At 37.8% G+C, this 20,528-nt stretch overlaps 2 protein-coding genes across 11 annotated transcripts in view; one reads left to right on the top strand and one right to left on the bottom strand.

The window, feature by feature from the left end:
* Nucleotides 1-4,568, bottom strand: part of GSTCD (glutathione S-transferase C-terminal domain containing) — a 136,912-nt gene extending 132,344 nt beyond the window's left edge. For 5 of the 8 annotated variants that reach the window (XM_082389083.1, XM_082389081.1, XM_082389077.1 and 2 more), the window contains exon 1: nt 4,226-4,463. The gene's annotated coding sequence lies outside the window, so the exon portion shown is untranslated. The other 3 variants (XM_082389080.1, XM_082389084.1, XM_082389079.1) reach the window with 3 other exon arrangements.
* The window catches only part of INTS12 (integrator complex subunit 12), a 28,721-nt gene continuing 12,670 nt past the window's right edge, over nt 4,478-20,528 (top strand). Inside the window, exons 1-4 of one of the 3 annotated variants that reach the window (XM_082389115.1) lie at nt 4,478-4,600; nt 14,437-14,601; nt 17,384-17,536; nt 19,112-19,299. In XM_082389115.1, the coding sequence (XP_082245241.1) occupies nt 14,446-14,601; nt 17,384-17,536; nt 19,112-19,299 (497 nt within the window). In that variant the 5' untranslated portion in view covers nt 4,478-4,600; nt 14,437-14,445. Of the gene's footprint in view, nt 4,669-11,304; nt 11,665-14,436; nt 14,602-17,383; nt 17,537-19,111; nt 19,300-20,528 lie in introns of those variants that run through there. The other 2 variants (XM_082389117.1, XM_082389116.1) reach the window with 2 other exon arrangements.

Below are 20,528 nucleotides of genomic sequence, written 5' to 3'. Positions count from 1 at the left end.
GGTGTTTTTGTATCTAAAACCATTTTACTACTTTATTCCTTGCATATATAGAGAGAGAGAGAAAGGAAAAAATAACATAAATAAGTATAAAAATAAGCATACTTCTCTGGAAGCTGGAAAAATAATTTAAAACTTTTGTGCTCAAAATTCAAGTCTGGATCTATGGCAACTAAATATTACATAATAGATAAATAAGTTATATATTATATATAAAGACCAAAAAGTACACAACTGCAACTAAATATTAACCAGTTGATTGTTTTTTTTTAAATAAGAAATTATCACTGGGCCTGGGATTTCATAGGAGCTTAATAAATGTTAAATGAACAAAGAATACAATTCTAAATAATATTATGTACATTTTATTGTCCAGCAGCTATGTGCTAAGCACACAGAACTTTTGTGTACTACTTCAATCCTAATAATCCTTAAAAGTACATTTTACTCCCACTACATAGATAAGAACTGTACTTCAATCCAAAAGCATTATTTGAATCTATAAAGGGATCTTATTGGAAAACATCAAGGAATAGGTATTTTTCTAACATAAATAGCACTACTTTACAAACTTCATAAATTGAAGCATATTGCAATTTTATTGCAGCAACAATTTCACCGGAGTGAAAATCATCAGAAATTATGTTATTCTAAGCAACTGTCGTTGATAAAAACCTCCATGCTAAAGGCAGAGTTATTTGACAATTCTCAGCACTGGATTAAGTTTTTTGATAGTTCCTTCCTATTTCCCTTTATTGGATCCTCCTCAGACCTCTTAGTGACCTGTAGTTCAGTACTTCACCCTATTCTCAACTTACACTCACCCCTCTGATTATTGGCTTTCAAAATTTGATCATGCCACACAATAAGAAATAAAGCTTATAATGAAAGTCATTACATACTGAATAATACTGAAACAAAAGAATCGCCAAGAAATATCCTACCACATGAGATACAACTGACAGTTCACTCTGCTTTTTCTTTCTTCTTCTTCTTCTCCAGGGTTGTTTTATTGTTTTTAATGTTGGTTAGTACTCACTAAAGTGAGTCCATGACCTATGGGCCACCACTTACACTACAACGGCACTACCTGAGGTGATTTACGGTGCCATAGGGTTAAATATCAGCTACAACCTTTCCCCTGAACTTCAGACTCCTATACGTGTATCCTACTTGACATCTTCACTTGGACATTTTTCTAAACCTGTTCCTCTTTCCTCAAGTAGTCCCCATTCTTGATAAAACAGCAACACCATTTACTCAGATGCTTGGGCCCATAATTCTGAAGTCTCACTCAACTCCTTTTTTTCTCTCTCTTACCTTACTATTTCTACCTTTGAAATACATGCTAAGTCTAACTTCTTAGCACCCCTACCAATAACACCTTAATCTAAGTCATCACTAGCTCTTACAAAGACTACTGCAAAAGCCCATTAACTATTTTCCTCCACTCAACACAACTGTCCATTCTGCAACTGTACTCAGGGTGATCCTTTAAAAACATAAATCAGACCATGTCCTCTGTTTACAACCATCCAATGGCTCCCCAGAACATTTAAAATAAAATCCACATTTCCTATCATGGTCTCTAGGGCCTGATGTGACCCTAGCTGTGTTTCTTTTTTGACCTGATCTTCTAACCCTCTTCCCTCTTGTTCACGTCCCTCCAGCCAGTTCTCCTTGCTGTTCTGGGAAGACGCCAGCAATGTCCTCATGCTTGAGAATTTTGGTACTTGCTATTCCCTCTGCCTAGAATGCTCTTCTCCAAGATATTCACATGGCTTGCTCCTTCATTTCACTGAGGTCTCTGAATATTAACTCAGAGCAGTCTATCCTGAGAAAAAGGACTCCCATCACTTCCTAGCCCTTTACTCTGCTTTCTTTTTCTTTACAGCACTTATTACCTCACATATCTCCAATGCTGAAGAGTACTCAAATTTTAGTTCAAGGAATGTTTAGTTCAAGCCTTAAATTATGCTTTATACTTCCAAACTTCTCAGGGAAAATAATGGATCTGTGTTGAATTGAAAAGATTTTCTCCAACCAAATATTCAAAAAATCTGTTTGTTACTGAGGCTGAAAGCTGGAGAGTCACAAAATGCTGGAATATAAATGTGACACCCTAAGTCCACTTGAATATTAACTGCTTATATTGTACAGAATAGTTCAAAGCAGTTTACAAATACGAAAAAATCACAAACTCTTATTTTTCTTAAAGATTCAAATTTAAACTTAAACCCATTAAAATTCCCCACTACATCAAATGTTCAACATTATGAATATTAGAACTTAGCTTGTGTTTTATACATAACAATAACAGTATTTGGTTGCAAATCTCACTACTTTCTTTCAATAATATAGATTAAACAAAGAAAAGCCTGCCTCTACAGAGTTAGATAGCAGCTTATTACCTTAGATAGTAAAGTTTAAAAAAGGGAAGAAAACACTGAGCCATTTCAGTGCTCACTACATTATGTAATGTGAAGACACATATCGTTAAGTCCTAGAGGACAAAATCCTATGATTAAAATTAGCTGCTTATCTGGGCAAGAAGTGGGGAAAAAAAAAAAAAAAAACAGTTTAAAAAAGCTTACTGTAACCTTAGCCATAAGGGAAGTGTGTCCTCTCTGGAGAACCAGGGAATCATCTGTTGCCATAGAATCATAATGCTTGCAGCTAAGCCTGACCTCATAACTGATAGGGATCCACAGCATGAAAGGCTAACATGTTAGAAACATCGGCAAGCCTGAAATAAAATTACTGAATCCCCACAGCAACCAATACCCGTGCTTATTATGAACTATATGGTTTAAATCCTTGCTTTCCAAGTACTAATCATAACAGAATTCAGTAGGCTACTTTAAAAACTTGAAGATAAAAACAACATATGCTAAGGAACTGTGTATACTACAGATATTTTAGTTGACTGGCCTCAAAATTTAAGTTTCAAAAAAAATTTGTTAAGTTTCAAGGTCTGCTAAATTGTTGCTGTTACCCACTTGCATACTCAGTATTTATTCTTATTTCAAATTACAGGTGATACAAAAGCTACAAAGTAAACACAGTTTAAAACAAAAATAAAAACAAACCCCCCCCAAAACCCTCGATGGGCCTTCTACTACAGAAGTTAAAGTTTGAGCTTTGTTTAAAGCAGGCAAACATGTAACAGAAGTGTAAAAAAATAAAAGAATTGATAAAATAAATGTCAAATCTCACTGAGTTTTTCAGATTTATTTTTGAAGTTAGGACTCTTAAAACAATGCCTTCAGGTATAACTCAAACATAATTTCAAGTAATAAGTATGCTTAAGGCAATCCTTTCAGTAGTGTATATTCCCCACCAGGCAGCTGAAAAGTCACATAGCTTAATGTTTGATTTATTAAATATGATAGCAAATCACTCAGTTGTATTTATAACAAAGAATTTATTTTCACAATACTTAAGTGACCATGGTTAAAGCTTAAATTGTCACCACTAGTTTTTGCCAGCTTTTGCATTTTCTCCTTTAAACACTGTTTCTAGATAAGCTTAGAAAAAAGTAGAAGTACTCTATCTTCTCTTACCAATAATTTAGCAGAAGACATTATTAAATGCTGGCATTTTCTTGATATTCAAGAACTTATGACAAGGAATGGGATCATGGCATTAAGGAATCATGACGTTAAGAATAAAGAGGGGGAGTGGGGGAAACAAGTCACCTAATCCCAAACCAGGTAGAGAAAGTACTCGTATCAGTAAACGTTTTGGAAGTCAAAGCAATTTTCATGCAAGTTAAACTCTAACTTTCTGTAGAAGTTTAAAACCAAAGTGAAACACTGCTTTGATGGTGTAACAGAAGCAAATGGCCCCAAATGAAGCAAGTTCATTAGAGCAACTGTTAGGTAGTATTCACATACAACTGCTTTCTCCAATGAGGAAGGGCTGGAATAAAAAACTAACTGGAAAAAAAAAAGTTAAAGCGCGATCCAAGAGGTCTTAAAACTACACCTAGCAGCAAATGGCAAACGACCCCACAGACTGCTGCAACTGGAAGCTGCTCCATTCCCCCATCAGTAGAGGAAGCCACGGGGATTGGTCTTGGAAAAACTGAGAAGGGGCCCGGACCCCTCCACCCTTCCCACCCTTCCCGTCCTTCCCCACATCCTCAACCCTGTTTCCCCAGATGCTAAAAGGCGGCTTTACGGCGTCTCGGGGACTGCGGAGCCGGCGGCCCGAGCGCCCTCCTTACCTGGTCGCAGAGGCGCGGCCAGGCAGGGAGGGTGCGTGAGCGTGTGGGTGACACGGACCGCTAGCGCATTCCCGCCCCGCCCGAGCCGGGCTTCCCGAGGCCACTTCAGGAAGTCTTCGCCCGCGGGCCACACGCAGCCAACGAAGCCGGGAGAGAAACAACGAAGACCGCACCAGGGAAACTGCGGGCCCCGCAATCATTCATAATCCGGCGGACCGGAAAGAATGGGTTACGTCACTTCCTACCGTCGCACAGCCAATACGTTCCCCAGTCGACCCTGCTGCGGGAACCTTTGTTTTTCCGCTCTCGGAGCCGGCTGCTGCCGGGAGCGGTTCGTCAGGCCACCGGGAACGGACGGGGCAGCGGGGCGGAGTGGTGAGTTGTTACCAGCTCACCGGCTCCCAGCCGACTCTGGGAGGCTCAAGACTTCTGCGAGGGGCGAGGTGGGAGAGTAGTTCCGTGCGGTCTTAAGTTTCCTCGCTCCTTGTGGGGACACCTCGTAATTTGCAGGCGGTCCAGTGCCCAGGCTGACTGCTCTCCCCTTAAGTGAGGGTAGTGCTTCCTCGGAGGTTGTGGCGGGCTGGGGCACGCGGACCGAGGGCACAGCCCCGGGGACTAGGTCCTTGGAACCCTGTCTCCGACCTTCCTCGGAAGGTTTTGGCGACTTCTCTCGACAGCTCCCTCTGTCGGCCTCTCACCTTCTCTCGAGCTCACTTGTCAAGGACCTTCCCCTGTGCTAGGCCTTGGGTGTGTTATGACTTTGATCAAAAGATTGGCAGTCCTTGTCTGAGTGTCTCTGGTCGCTTTTCAGATTCGCTATCACTTGGTTGGTTTGGAATCAGGGTCTTTCCGCTTCCCTTATGTTTCCGGACGTATGCCTAAGGTTTCAGTGTAATCCAGGGCCAAGAACTCAGTGAGGGAATGAAAAGGGCAGCATCTTTAAAAGGTTGTTTATTAGAAAGGGTTGCAAGAACTTGCAAAGACATAAAGGGCAAAGCTTTCTAGAGCTGTTATGTGATGGCAACCCTAATATTGCACTCTGCGTGAACAGGGTCGATTTCCTTCATCTCGTTCACGTACAGATGATCAACTTTGGACTTCTTTTAAGATTCGCATGTAGGGTGGGAAATGAGATCTAGAGGAAAGAATATATTTATATATGAGTACCCAATTTGGGTTGGAGAAATCACAGAAGCCCTAGAAAGTGACATTTAAACGCAACCTAGTTCATTCACTCTACAAATACTTTTGAGAATCTGTGAAGTTCCAAGCACTAGGTATATAACAGTGAATAAAACAAGTCCCTGCTTGCATGGAGTTTACAGTCTAGTGGGATTAATAAATTTAAATCAGATGAAGGATTGGGAAGAGAGTATTGCAGATAGGAACATTGTACAAGTCCCCCCCGTCATGAAAGAGGTGTTTTTGTTTCGTATTGCTTTTCTTTTTTTGATGTTTGAGGGTTTGTGGGGCGGGGCAGTTGGGTGGGGATGGCTTGGAATTTCTTTTTTATTGCTTTTTGTGAAGGGATTTTGGACATGATTAGAATTGTGTAGAAGGAGAGGAAAGACCTTTATACTTTGATCTCTAATAATTCCAAAGCCATTATTTTGTGGTACTTTGCAAAATAGCAGAGTGGTAGGCAAAAAAGAGAGCCTCTCCCCTTAAAGTACTCAGAGTGTTATAGAGAATATACAAATGTACAAAAAAAGAGTGTGGTTCAAGGTAGAAAGTTCCAGTACCATGAGAATGCACTTTGAGATATCCTAGGAGGACACGATTAGTTGTATAGGGGGTAGAGAAGAACACTGTAGCTGTGAGTAAAGTTCTCATGAGAAGGAGTATTTGAACTGGGTCTTGATAGCATTTGGAAATATAAAAATGGGTAAAAAGCTTGTCAGAAAAAATGAGTAGAATTAGCAAGCCCAGCTAATGGCTCTGCGCTACAGAAGGTCTGGGGATGAAGGATTAAAGTTTTTGTGCCAGTTACTGAATCTTTTTAAATGGTAGGCCAAGAAATTCGGCTTTATTTTAAAGGCAATGGGAATCCTTAATTTTTGAGGAAAAAAATGAAAAAAGAAAGAAAGGAAGGAAGGAAGAAAAAATGTGTTGCAGGAACATTAATATGGCAACAGTGCTGAAGTCAAGGAGAATAACTAGATTGTTGCTGTAGTACAAAAAGCAAATAAAGACCTGAATCTGAATAGTAGCTGTGGAAATGAAAAACAGGAATAGATGTGAGAAACATTGCAGAGTCAGAATTCACAGGAAAGGCCTGCTGATTGTTTAAATATAAGGAATTGGGGAGGACTCGGTGAGGCAGAGATTTAGGCCTCAGACCTGATTAATGGAGAGTGTGTCATTTATTGAAAGAAAGTGCAGGACAGGGAACTTTTGGGGGAAGATATTCATAATCTCAATTTCAATCATAACTGAATTTGAGATACCATTAAGGCAGCCAGGTACACATGTTTACTAAGCAGTTGGAAATGTGGGGTTTGAGCTTAATAGAGATTGGAATGGGGATAAACATGTGAAATCAAGTTGAAAACATGATATATATAAGATTACCATGGAAGAAATTGGTAGCAGAACTAAAGAAAATAGACAAGAATATATACTTGGGCAATACCAAGAGCAATGGGGATGAAAAGATGACCCAGAGAAAGAGTAGCCAGAGACAGAAAAAGAAAACCAGGAAAGCTGAGTATTACTCGTGGAGGAGGAAGATTTTTGAAAGAGAAAGTGAATAACATGTATTCACTTGGCCAGCATTTACTGAGTGCCTGCTATCTGCCAGGCACTCTGCTAGAAACAGGGATTACAGCAGCAGATAAGGTCAGTGCTGGCCCTCGTGGAACCTACGTTCTAGTGAGAAAGACAAACCCTGTTTACATAATTAACAGTGTAGTAGCTATGACGTGTAAATACAGGATGTTTTAGGACCATATAACAGTAAGACTCCTTATTTTGTTAGGGGAATGTGCAGAAAAAAATTGAGACTAGAAGGATGAATAAGATGAGGCAAGGGACGCTTTCTACTAAAGAGCTGGGGTAAAAAAGAGTATATGTTGAAAGATTTGAAATAAGTCATGTGGTTACAACAGAAAGTGGGAATAGCTTGAGATACTAGGTAACATTTAATGAGCAATTGTGCTCTGTGCCAGGTACAGTTGTAACTGCTTTACATGTATTACCAGATCATGTAGGGCATTAGAGACCTTTTTAAGAATCTTGTTCTTTAACCTTTGGACAGTAAGAAGTGAAAAGGAGTATTTTAAACAAGTGGATGATATAAAAATATTTGGAAAGGGGCAAGAGTGATTTTGAGGGTTTTTTTTTTTTGGCTGCATTGGGTCTTCGTTGTTGCGTGGGCTTTCTCTAGTTGCAGCGAGCAGGGGCTACTCTTCTTTGCAGTGCACAGGCTTCGCATTGCGGTGGCTTCTCTTGTTGCGGAGCACGGGCTATAGGCACGCGAGCTTCAGTAGTTGTGGCACGTGGGCTCAGTAGTTGTGGCTCACAGGCTCTAGAGTGCAGGCTCATGAGTTGTGGTGCAGGGGCTTAGTTGCTCCATGGCATGTGGGATCTTCCTGGGCCAGGGCTCGAACCCATGTCCCTGCATTGGCAGGCTGATTCTTAACCACTGCGCCTCCAGGGAAGTCCCGATTGTGGGGTTCTGATTAAGCTCTTACAGTGGGCCAGATAATAGCTGCATGATGGTAGCTTGGTCTAGGGTGTGGTAATAAGGATTGAAAAAGGTAGATGAATTTGAAATATGTATAAGAGGTTTGGTGATTGAATGGGAAGCAGGGGTTGAAGTGGAAGGAGTTAAAGCTGATTCTCAGGTTTCTGGCTGGAGCAATGGGATAAGTATCATTTGAGAAAGGGGAGATTAGGAGAAGAACTGGTTGAGAGAAGAGTCTATGAGTGGTTCTGTTAGGGGCATGTTGAATAGGTGGCACCAGTGAGATATCCAAGTCAAGCTGGCAGTTGAATCTTGGAAGAGACGCATGGGCTGGAGAGATAAATATGTAATTACTGGCAAAAGGGGATAGGTCAAATTGTCTAGGGCAGTAATTCTGAAACTTTTAGAGTAGATCAGAACCATCTGGAAGATCTAATGCAAATTTCTGGGCCTCACTCCCAGAGCGTTTTCATTAGTAGGTATGGTTGTGGAGACCGAGAGTTTGAATATCTAACAGGTTCCCAGGTGATGCCTATTGCTGCTATCCAAAGGGGACATTTTGAGAAGAAGGTGTAGAGTGAAGGAAGAGACCCAGAACCTAATCTTGAGCAACTCATTTTTGATTCCTCAAGATTTTTGAGGAATCTACAAAGAAGACCAAGAAAGAAGTAGGAGGAAAAAATAGTATTTATTATACTTACCTGACTAAAGCTGTGAATACTTTGGTATTTGGTATTTGTATTTCCATGGAATGGTGGGACAAAGGCCAAATTGCAGGAAATGCTATATAAGCAGAAGGAATGAAGAAAAAGTATAAAATGTAGAAGAAGTTTTGCTATAAAATGAAGAAGATAGGATAGAAGATATTTAAAGGTCAATGAAAAGATGCCAGTAGAAAGAAAGAGGCTGGGGGAGGGAGGTTTGTGAGTGGCGGAGAAGACATAGGAATAGTTCATAGCTCAAGGTTTCAGAGCGGGAGGAAAAAGATAGGTTCCAGGCACAGGTGGCATTACATGGAGAGCCACCCTCTTATTTAAAAGGTGGGAAAGAGGAAAGGATTGGTGCAGGTATATTTGTAGATGTGTCAGAAAGTTGATTTAGTTCCTCTCTGACAGTTTCTGTTTTCTCTGTGAAGTAGATGAGGACATCTACTAAGACAGAGAAGCAGTTTCAAGGAAAATGGAGAAAATGTGACTGGTCTTTGCAGAAAGTGGGGAAATGAGTTGACCAGAGAAACATGATAGGATTGCTAAGTTGTGTTGAGTGCCTAGATGGGATTAGTGACTCTGAAGATACAGAGTGTGTGTATTCCTCTCAGCTGCACTTAGATTTTGGGTGCAGGCAGGGAGAAGGTAAATAGGATGGATGACTATAAAGTAGATGAAACTGTAGAACTATGGGACAAGGATGCTTAGAGTGCTAAAAGAGAGTCTCTGAAAGGCTGGACCATGAAGGATAAAAAAGATGGAGAAAAAAGATGATTATTTAGAAGTGGGAATTTCTGTGTTACTTATATACATTTACTGCATATAACTAAGGTATATAAGTCTTAGCTCCTAACGTGAGCTAAGACTTTGTTCCCACCAACACCACTATTGCCACCTTCCTAGGCCACTGACATTTTTAAAAGTGGTGATTATTATTAGTTTTCTGCATTGTTCTTTTTTTAAAGCAACACCTAGATTTGAAATTAAATCTACATTTAAAGCATTAAATTTCTGTATATATTTGTATCTATATCTACACACACCTAGGACTTTGTTTTCTAGAATTCTAATCCACAATAAGAAAGCTCTTTTACAATCTATTTTGATCATGAGTTTTAGAATATACAGGAAAGAACTATATAGAAGTAACATGATTTGGTGTAACTCCTGGAAAATATTCTTGGAAATAATAAAGGAGATAAAGTGACAAATTTACACCACAGTTGCTGACCTCTTTAGGACTTCAGTAGAAGGTAATAAATTTCTTTCACTATTCATTCCCCCCTTATCCATGTGGGATATGTTCCAAGACCCCCAGTGGATGCCTGAAACCGTGGATAGTACCAAACCCTATATATACTGTTTTTTTTCCTATACATACATACCTGTGATAAAGTTTTATGAATAAATTAGGCACAGTAAGAGATTAACAACAATAACTAATAATAAAATAGAATGATTATAACAACATATTATAATAAAAGTTATGTGAACATGGTCTCTCTCCTTAAGTTCTTCAACTCTGCCAGAAATGTGACAGTGGCTTCTTCATTGGCAGACACAGCCTCTCCAGTAATTTTTTTATTTTTCAGTCTAAACCTATTCCTGAATCTGTGTAACCATCCCTTACTTGCAGTAAATGGCGTGGTGTCACTCATTTCAGGGGATCTCTTGCTGAAGTTTTTGTAGATGTTCAATGCTTTCTGGCCCAACACATTGCTGTCAGTTGGAACATTCTGTTCATGTCCTCCACCCACAAATTTAATGCCTTTTCCATTCTAACTAAGCACTTATGCACTGTGGCTATAACTTTTGCAGTCTGAGGTACGACAGCAAAACTAGCACAAATTTTCCTTCTTCACAATTTCACAGATAGAAGACTCGTTCTTACCATAGATTTTAGCAACCTCAGCATATGAGCATACAGTTTTTTTCTTATTAAGTTTAAAACTTTCACTTTTTCACTTAGAGGAAGCACTTTGCAACTTCTTTGGCATATCTGAATTGCATGCATCACTACTCTGGCTCTTTGGGAGCATTAAATAAATAATAATAAGGTGACTTGAACACAAGCACTGCAATACCATGACAGTCAGTCTGATAACTGAGCTGGCTAGTGACTAACAGACGGGATTCACTGGACAAAGGGATGATTCACATCCCGAGCAGGATGGACTGAGCTGGCATGAGATTTCATCATAGTACTCAAAATGGTGTGCAATTTAAAACTTATGAATTGTTTATTTCTGGAATTTTCCATTCAGTATTTTCTAACTGCAGGTAACTAAAATGTCAGAAAGTGAAACCACAGGTAACGGAGGGACTACTGTATGTGCGTTTGCCAGTAAGAAAGGAGAAGTAATAGAAACTGGAGAAGGCAATAGAAAAGGGGGAGGGAAAGGAGGATAGAAAACTAAAATATAAAGGATAAAACACATAACCATGAGTGTTTTATTTTAGGCCCAACTCCTGTTTTTTCTGTTGGACAAGGAAAGGAAGTTCGGTCAAGAAGGTGCCAGTAAGGAGAAAGCAGAGGGACCAAGAAAGTGGAGGTCTCTATAAATTCAAAGGATAGATGAATGGGAGTAAAGAAATTTTTTAAAAGAAAGATTGACTTGGTACCCTGAAGAGGCTCCTGGGTCAAAGCAGTAAAAGAGATAGAGTGATGGAAAATTGTAGTTAAAAAGGAGAATTGACTGTGGTCAAGCAGGAGAATAGTTGTGTCAAGTTTCAGGTCTCAGTGGCTGAAGATGAAGCTCCTTGAGGTTGAAGATCTAAATAAAACTAGTGCCGGAAGTTGGAGAAGAATGTCAATATAGATGCTAAAATTACCAAAGATGATGGCAGGGGGAGAGGAAAAGATGAGCCTGGTGCAAATGTTCTGTCCATTAGCAACAATGAAGATGCAGGTGTGGATTTCAGGAGAAGATGTTGATAAATGGTGATCGTGGAGTATTTTTCCGAAAACAGCAATATGGAGTATTGCTCTTTGCTCTTGGCTCTTTGAGTAGGGACAGCTCACTACTTGGGAGAAGGCTGTGAAACAGGTGATGTCTGTGTGGATGTGTGGGGATAGTAAAGGTAAAGCGATAAAAGGACTGCTTGAGAAAAAAATGGAAAATATAGGGGAATATGTTGGTAATGAGTAGGGGCTAGAAGACGATGGGCAGCTAGCAATGAAGTTAATGTCGAGAGGGGGAAGGGCTGAGCTGAATGAGTGCCGGAGGGACTTTCAAGGGGAAGGTAAGTTTGTACCTTAAAGCAGCCATTATGTATATATAATAGGGAAAGGGAAACTGGAAGTTGCTAGAAAGGCTAAAGCATTGGTCTCCAAAGTATTCTCATCATTCATTCCATGAGTAAAAAACTTGAGCTCACTTCCTTATATGTGTACTTAGTTGACAATTATATGCATATACTGCTATCACTATGTATATTAATAGTTTTTTTAATAAAAGATTAAAAATAAAAAGAAATTCTAACATTTTTTTTCTCTGTATTCTACTGTGGAGACCACTGGCTAGAGGAATATGTTAGTAATTTAGGGCAGGGTATAAAGTCTGTTCAGTTTTATAATTGCAGGATCATATAAAAAGAACTGACTCCAAATTGGTGTTGATGACGTGATCTGTGGTCTGGTCTCGTAATCTAGGTGCTGACTCTTGTCACCTAATCTGTAATATAAACCTTTTATCTGTGATTATGGAAATACATAACCATAAATACTTGGCCTCTAATTTTCAGCATAGAAATTTCAAGTAATGGTTTTTCTAGTATATTAAAAGGATTCTTCTAAGTTTCAATATTTTCAGTACCTCATAATACAGATTGTTAGCTCTTTAGCTAACCAAATAAGTTAGGTCAGTAGAAAGACTGGGCTGTGTTCCCTTGTGCACTCAGAAGGAGCGGCAGCTTTACTCCTTTTCATCATGGACATTTTAATGAGGACCTCTTCTCCTCAGAATGTATAGGATGACCAGCCTCATGAGTAAATTTAAAACAAAAAAACCCCACCTATCATTATATATAGATGATGTATGTAATAGTACAATCTTAGGAAGTGACAGAGGTTGCTTCTCAATTTTTATTTAATTATTACCAATTTTTAACTGTTTGAGGTAGATTATTTTTCTTTTAGTATTGGCCTTTAGACCCCTTCTCATGGGTGATTGAGTAGAGCACAGAATTTGACAATAATTTTGTGGCTATCAGGTAGATATCTAATACCTTCTTTAAAACTTAAAAAAAAAAAAAAAAGGCTAGTGGGGTGTGTGTGTGTGTGTTTCCTGTGAGAGTTGGAGAAATATTAGGGGGGAAGTGGATGGGGAAGGAACAAACAAAATCCATTTTCAGGCTGAGCTTTCATATGCCAAGATTCAATCTACAGCAAGTTTTAACGGCTTTATAAACCCCTGAAAATGAGAGATTACCGAGGAATTGCTGACAGATCCTTAACTGTAGCAGTGCAACTGTGTTGCATCATTATATTAACCTTGAGGATAGAAGACAATTTCAAGCCCTAGAATGTTGATCAATGGTTTGGCACCATTTCTCAGACACCTTGCTTTTCAAAAACAGGTTAATGCATGAGATACCACAATCTAAATGTGATGCAATAACATTATCATTAGTATGTTTCTGAGGCACTCAGAATTGGGACTGAGGACTAAGGAGGCAAAAAAAGATAGTTGAGGTAAAGGTTTCAGCACTGACCTTTAAAGCTTATTGCTTAATGCGTCCTCTAACCATTGTCCTCCAGTGACACCCTTCCCCCAATCTTTTTCTTTTTTTTTTTTTTTTTTTTTGGTGAAAATAAAGTTTGAGAGAAGAAATTTTTTGACATATACTAAACTTGACCTAAACACATCAAGTTCCTGTGTACTGGATTATGTGTATTATTTTATAGATTTTTTTTTTAAGTATTTATTTATTTATTTATGGCTGTGTTGGGTCTTCGTTTCTGTGCGAGGGCTTTCTCTAGTTGTGGCAAGCGGAGGCCACTCTTCATTGCGGTGCGCGGGCTTCTCACTATCGCGGCCTCTCTTGTTGCGGAGCACAGGCTCCAGACGCGCAGGCTCAGTAATTGTGGCTCACGGGCCCAGCTGCTCCGCGGCATGTGGGATCTTCCCAGACCAGGGCTCGAACCCGTGTCCCCTGCATTGGCAGGCAGATCCTCAACCACTGCGCCACCAGGGAAGCCCATGTGTATTATTTTAAAATGGTGTTAGGGGACTTCCCTGGTGGCTCAGTGGTTAAGAATCCTCCTGCCAATGCAGGGGACATGGGTTCAAGCCCTGGTCCGGGAAGATCCCACATGCCACAGAGCAACTAAGCCCGTGCGCCACAGCTACTGAGCCTGCACTCTAGAGCCCGCAAGCCACAACTACTGAAGCCCTTGCTCCTAGAGCCCATGCTCTGCAACAAAAGAAGCCACCACAATGAGAATCCCACGCACCACAAGGAAGAGTAGCCCCTGCTCGATGCAACTAGAGAAAGCCAGTGCACAGCAACAAAGACCCAAGGCAGCCAGGTGTTAGGAAGGGGCTCTGTGGTGGGGAGGAGTTTATCTGGATTTAAAATTTTGCCAAGGATATGGATACAGAGAAAACTGGTAACATTCTTGCTTCAGGAGAAAAGACCTAGATAATGCCAGTTAGGGAAAAGAAGAAAATTTACTTTTATCCGTAATAACCTTTTGGACAGTTTGAATTTTGTATCAGGTACACAGTATTACCTATTATAAACAAAAGACCAAGATAAACTTTTACAGATAATTACCCATTGTCTGTAAATTACTTTCCTTTCTTTTTTTTCTTCAGGTGTTTGCAATGGCTGCTACTGTGAACTTGGAACTTGATCCCATTTTTTTGAAAGCACTAGGCTTCTTACATTCAAAGAGTAAGGATTCTGCTGAAAAGCTAAAAGCACTACTTGATGAATCTTTGGCTCGGGGCATTGATTCAAGTTACCGTCCATCTCAAAAGGTACCTACCTACCTGGATAAAAAGCTTGGAGGAAGTTTTGTAAAGCCTGTAGTAGAACAGTGTTAACATTTAGACCGTCTCGAAACAATCTCTCTGCCAAATAATCTTTCTTTGTGGCATGAAGAAATTTATAGTGTTCTTTTCTTCCTTCAAGCTTTCAGAGAACTGTTACACTATATAGAAAAGTTAGCTGGGAGTGGGGGATATTCTGTTCTACTACTTTATTCGTATAGAAACCCAATTAAGATATATTTCAGTTTCTAATTCTTTATGATCAGAATTTTTTTTTAAGCTGCTGAATGAAACTGTAACCTGTGTTATAATTATTCTCTAATGTTTTGGGGCAAAAAATAAAAGGACAGGGATTTTGCAATGAAGTGAATTAAATATGTATAGGATAATGTAGGGAATAAAGGAGGTATAGATGAAATGTGAGAACTGTGTAGCTCCCATCATGATAATAACAAAGTGACCAAGTAGCTTTATGTGAAAAGAATATACATTTTGGAACCAGACAAACCTGTTTTAAATCCCAGCTTACCTCTTACTAGTGTGGTGATAGATAACCTATCTTGAACATTTACTGTGTCCTAGGTACTTTTCTCAGTGGTATATGTGTATAATTAATTTTAATTGTGATAACGATCCTTTGAGATAGGTATTATTTATTTTTATTTTACAATAAGGAAGTTAAGGTACATAGTAACTTCATTTCACCCAGCCTCTGTTTCTTTATTATTAAAATGAGGATAATAAGAATTACCTTACAAAGTTGTGAAAATTAAGAGGTAAAGTATGTCAGCCACCTAGTGCAGTGTCTACCTGGTACATAATAGACTTTTAGTGAATGATAGCTCTTATTATATTCTCTAATACCTAAGACATTCTTTCAAACCTTTCTAAAGCTCTAGCCTTGAAACTTCATGTCACCCAGGTCTATGAACACCTAGATACCAAACTGAGAAGGAGAGGACAGAACTACATGACTAGCTCAGTCTAATCCAGAATCTCAAACTCAAGACAGGGCCAAGTCCCAGACTCAGTGTCCAAGTGATCAGTGATATTTTGCTCCCAGCCTTCTTTGAAAACTAGCTCTAGTATTCTCAAACCTTTTTATTGTCTTTTGAGTAGTAGAGCCATTGTGACTTCATTTCTTTCACCATTCGCATTCTGGTAGGTTCAAAGAGCTCAAGCCAACCAAATTAATAAAACTCAACAAAGTATACTAACAAATTCATTCTGCTCTGAGTATTGATATAGGCCAAACAGGAAATTCCTGTTATTACTAAAGAAGCAGTATTTTGAGATTCTAAAACAGAAGGAATTTCATCTGTTAAAGTACATGAGAAGTTTGTTACAATTAAAAAGCCTCCTGCCCTTAGGTTTCTAACTGGAAATGACTTCTCATGGTCAGTTTAGAGAAAATGCTCTGCTAGGTGTTTTTAAAACACAGATTCATTTAATTTTATTCTTTAACTGAACGTTTCCATCTCTAGAATTGTGTGAGAATCACCTAGAAGCAGTGGTGTGCTTATAAACACTATCAACTGGGGATAATTCCAAGGAGCTACTATATGCATAAGCTTTCTTTACTTTTAACAACAACAGATAACAAATATATATACATATCAGCAAAGAGTAAAAATAACAAGGGTTGCAAGTTTAAAACAGAAGGGAAAGATAAGCCACAGACTGAGAGAACAGGTTTGCAAATGATGTATCTGATAAAGGACTTGTATCCAGAATCTACGAAGAGCTCTTTATACTCAATAATTTAACAAATGCTTCACCAAAGAAGATAAATGTGTGGCAAATAAGCACTTTAAAAAAATGTTTAACATCATTAGCCATTAGGGAAATGTAAATTAAATCTACAGTGATATGCCACTGCATACCTATTAAAATGTCTAAAATTAAAAAGATTAGCCATACCAAGCATTGGTGAGGATATGAGACTGTGAAGGAACTGGGACTCTCATATACTCCTGATGGAAATATAAAATGCTATACCACTTTGGAACATGGTTTGGCGGTTTCTTAAAAAGTTAAGCATAAACCTACCATGTGATCCAGACATTCCGCTCCTAGATGTTTATTCTAGAGAAATGAAAGTATATGTCCATATAAAGATTTGTACCTGAATGTTCATAATATCTTTATTCGTAATAGGCCAAACTGGAAACAACCCAAATGTCCATTAATAGGTAAATGAATAAACAAATCATGGTGTATTTGTTCAATGGAGTACTATTCAGCAGCAAAAGAAATGAACTTTTGCTACACTCAACAACATTGATGAATCTCAAAATAAATATTGCTGAGTGAAAGAAGCCAGAAAAAGAGAGTATATACTGCATGATTCCATTTATGAAAACTTCTAGGAAATGCAAACTAATCTATAATTGCAGAAAGCAGATTTGTGGTTGCCTGAGACTGGGTGGCTTAGTTTTTCTAGGATGTCTACCTCTAAGAGTGATTACAAAGGGCAACAAGGACACTTTGCGAGATGATGGATATGTTCCTTATATTGATTGTCGTGACAGTTTCACAGTTGTGAAACCATAGAGCGAAACTTATCCAATTTTACCCTTTAAATAGGTGCAGTTTGTATATCAGTTATTCCTCAATAAAGTTGTTTAAAGAAGAAGGCAACACATTGGTCACAACATGATGTCTTAATTTTTAACTGATAGTTGTTTAGATTTATGATCTGTTTTTTTTTAACAGTATATTAGATAGTCTGAATATTTAATTATGGGTATCTTTTTAATTTCACCTATAGGATGTGGAGCCACCCAAAATTTCAAGCACAAAAACTGTTTCCATTAAGCAAGAGCCCAAAGCATCATCCAGTCTTCCTTCTGGCAATAATAATGGCAAGGTCCTAACAACTGAAAAGGTAAAGAAGGAAGGTGAAAAGAGACCTGCTGATAAAGTAAGATTTTGTTTTACTCTAGTCAATCAGTCCATGAATCAATCAGTTTATAGGCCAAAAAACGTTTTGTGCTTACTTTTTGTATATAATAGTGGGTAAAAGTACATAATAACCCCTCAGTAAATATATTTTGATAATTATGGGTGTTGGTTTTCTGAAAAATTAAAATTTAGAAACATTTTAAAACCATTTACTGAAGTCGTTGTCAATAAATATTTGAGCTCTAGAAGATGTACTAATTTCATGTATAACTCAAGTATTCTAGATGGAACTGTTGTTGAAAAGAAAAGATGGCGAGGAAAGAATAAACATGTAAATGACTAAACATGAAATTTGTTACAGAATGGTGTGTACCTTAACAGGGTTACAGATAACTCTTGGATTGTCTATTTTGAATGATTTCTGCACATAGTTAATTATTAGGATTTTAGCACTTAGTAAAAAATACATTTAAAAAAACTTTAGTAACCCCTTCCCTTAAGGTGGGGTGTTTTCATACTTTTTTCTAAATATTGGCTATTCATAAACTATATTGCATTGTTTTACATAAATTTAAAAGCACAGAAAACAGTATAATTTAGTTTATGAATAGCCAATATTTAGAAAATATATCTGTTTTCCATATATATATCTCATATATATCTTTTAGCAACTTTTTCCACTCAGCAATGTGCTTTTGAAATTTACCTATGTTGATACATGTAGATTTGAACATTTCTTTCAGCTAACATGTGGAATATTCATTCTATAAATAAACCAGTTTATCCATTCCCCTGCTGATGAGCAATTAGCTTATTTCTCCTTTTCCTCTATTACGGTGGAGTTTCAGTGAGCTGCTTTATACGTATGTCTTTGCCCACATGGTGGTAGTTTCTATCGGATGTATACCTATAAGTGGATGTAATAGGATGGGTACATCTTCAACATTATTAGACATAGTGGATGTACTAAACTCATACTCTCACCAATAAGGTATAAGAATTCCAAATTCTCCATGTCTTATCAGACTTTTTAATTTTTGTCAGTCTGACCAGGTATATCTATAACATATCTTAAAGAGAGGGACCAGAATTTGCTTTGAAGCAAATATGGCAATGTGTTAAGCCTGAACGACTGATAGAAGTTCATTATTTACTTCTTTTCAATATAAACTATCACTACTTCATTATTTAAAATTTTAAAATAGCCTTAAAAATAGCCTTAGTAGTACTATGGCTTCTCAATTCAAAGCATCCAGTGGGGGGTTGGGAGGGCAGTGGAAGTAAATCCACTGAACTTCCAGGATTCTTTCATGGATAAAAGAGTACAAAGAGAAATACAGATGCATGCTAAACTGTTCTGATTTATTTATTTCTACCTTGTTGGATTCTTTTAACATACTGATTATGAATTATTATAAATGTTCTCCAGGTCTTTAGTGTGTACATCTCTCCCTAACTATGTGAAAATATCTGTTGAGTGGACTTGGTCATTGCACATTGTCTATCTTATCTTGTGATAGATGTGACTATCACACCTCTCAGTGATTTAAAGTTTATTCTAACGTGTTACTTTCTGATTGGGTGCTTTTTATAGATGAAATCAGACATCACTGAAGGAGTTGATATTCCAAAGAAACCTAGATTGGAGAAACCAGAGACACGGTCCTCTCCCATTACTGTCCAAACCAGCAAGGATTTAGCTATGGCTGACCTTTCCAGCTTTGAGGAGACCAGTGCTGATGATTTTGCCATGGAGATGGGATTGGCCTGTGTTGTTTGTAGGTGAGTTGTACCTTGCCACAGATTCTTTTGTTTCTTTGTAAAGAGCAAACAACTTAAAAAAAAAAGACCAATTGTTGGGTGTTTTTTAATTTTGTTTTTATAATTTGGAGATGGGTAGGAGATAAGTAGATCGATAAGTAGATAAACCTTCCATATGGCAATTTAGTGTCTTAAAAATTGTCAAAATTTTATGTTCTTGACAAGCATCTTTAATCAGTTATGTTGTAGTAATATTTTCTGCGTTCTTGGCTTCTAGAGGGAAAGCAATTATTGCTTTATTTTTTAGTGCGAAAGAGTCTGTTCAGCAGACTTAATTATTTTCATCTTTCTTTTTAAGACGACTATGTTGCTTTTTTTTTCCTGAAGTGTTGATAGTATTTATAAAGTAAATGGTTATATATCATTTTCTAAAATACCATTAAATCTTTTCCTAAGGATAATGGAAATGAAATTAATGGATCATGTAGGTTATTCTGAGTGTTGTTTTGAAACATGGATACATAATTATAGAAACATAGATAATTCTGCTTAGTAGAAGATGCATCTTAAAAATCAGAATAATTAGATTTTAAACTCCTTGATGCCAGGAGCTGTGTCTTTAATTGTTAATGACTTTCATTGCCTAGCACAACAGAAAAAATTACCACCTTTGTTGCTGTTTTCTTCATGAAAATGTTAAATTCTGGTGCATTGGGACTGAGTACATACCTATAAACTTTTGTGAACCTTATAGAGAATCAGTTAATGTACTTCTGAATAGGATCATTTTGTTAGAGCTTCATTGTTTTAACATATATTTGTTTATTTCAACTTTTATCTACTATAAGAGTTCTCATTTTTATATAAAGAAGTAAATGGTAAAGTAATAAGGGGGAAAGAACTAGTAATTGGAACCCTCCATAAGGAGACTTGTTATGATAGTCTAAGGCTGTTGCTGTTGGAATTTATACTTTTTTGATACACATATTACTGCATTCTATTTAGTTGATTAAGACATTTATTTATTGAACACCCTGTGTCTGCTCAGTAATGTGCTAGGCCCTATAGTTAATTAGGTCCAGATTCTAACTTTAGGCAACTCATATATTAATGAAGAAGATAGAATATGTAGGCAGCAAATATAAAGGAATTTAATAGAAGTACAAAGAAGATGTTATGAGACTGTTGGAGGACTAGCCAAAGTCTACTATGTACCTTCTGGGAGAAAGAAAAAAATTGCAATGAGAAAT

The sequence above is a fragment of the Balaenoptera borealis genome (genome assembly GCF_965194805.1).
Source record: "Balaenoptera borealis genome assembly, chromosome: 4".
Classification (NCBI taxonomy): domain Eukaryota; kingdom Metazoa; phylum Chordata; class Mammalia; order Artiodactyla; family Balaenopteridae; genus Balaenoptera; species Balaenoptera borealis.
The sequence above is the reverse complement of the archived record's forward strand: the minus strand, read 5'-3'. Positions and strand labels throughout refer to the sequence as shown.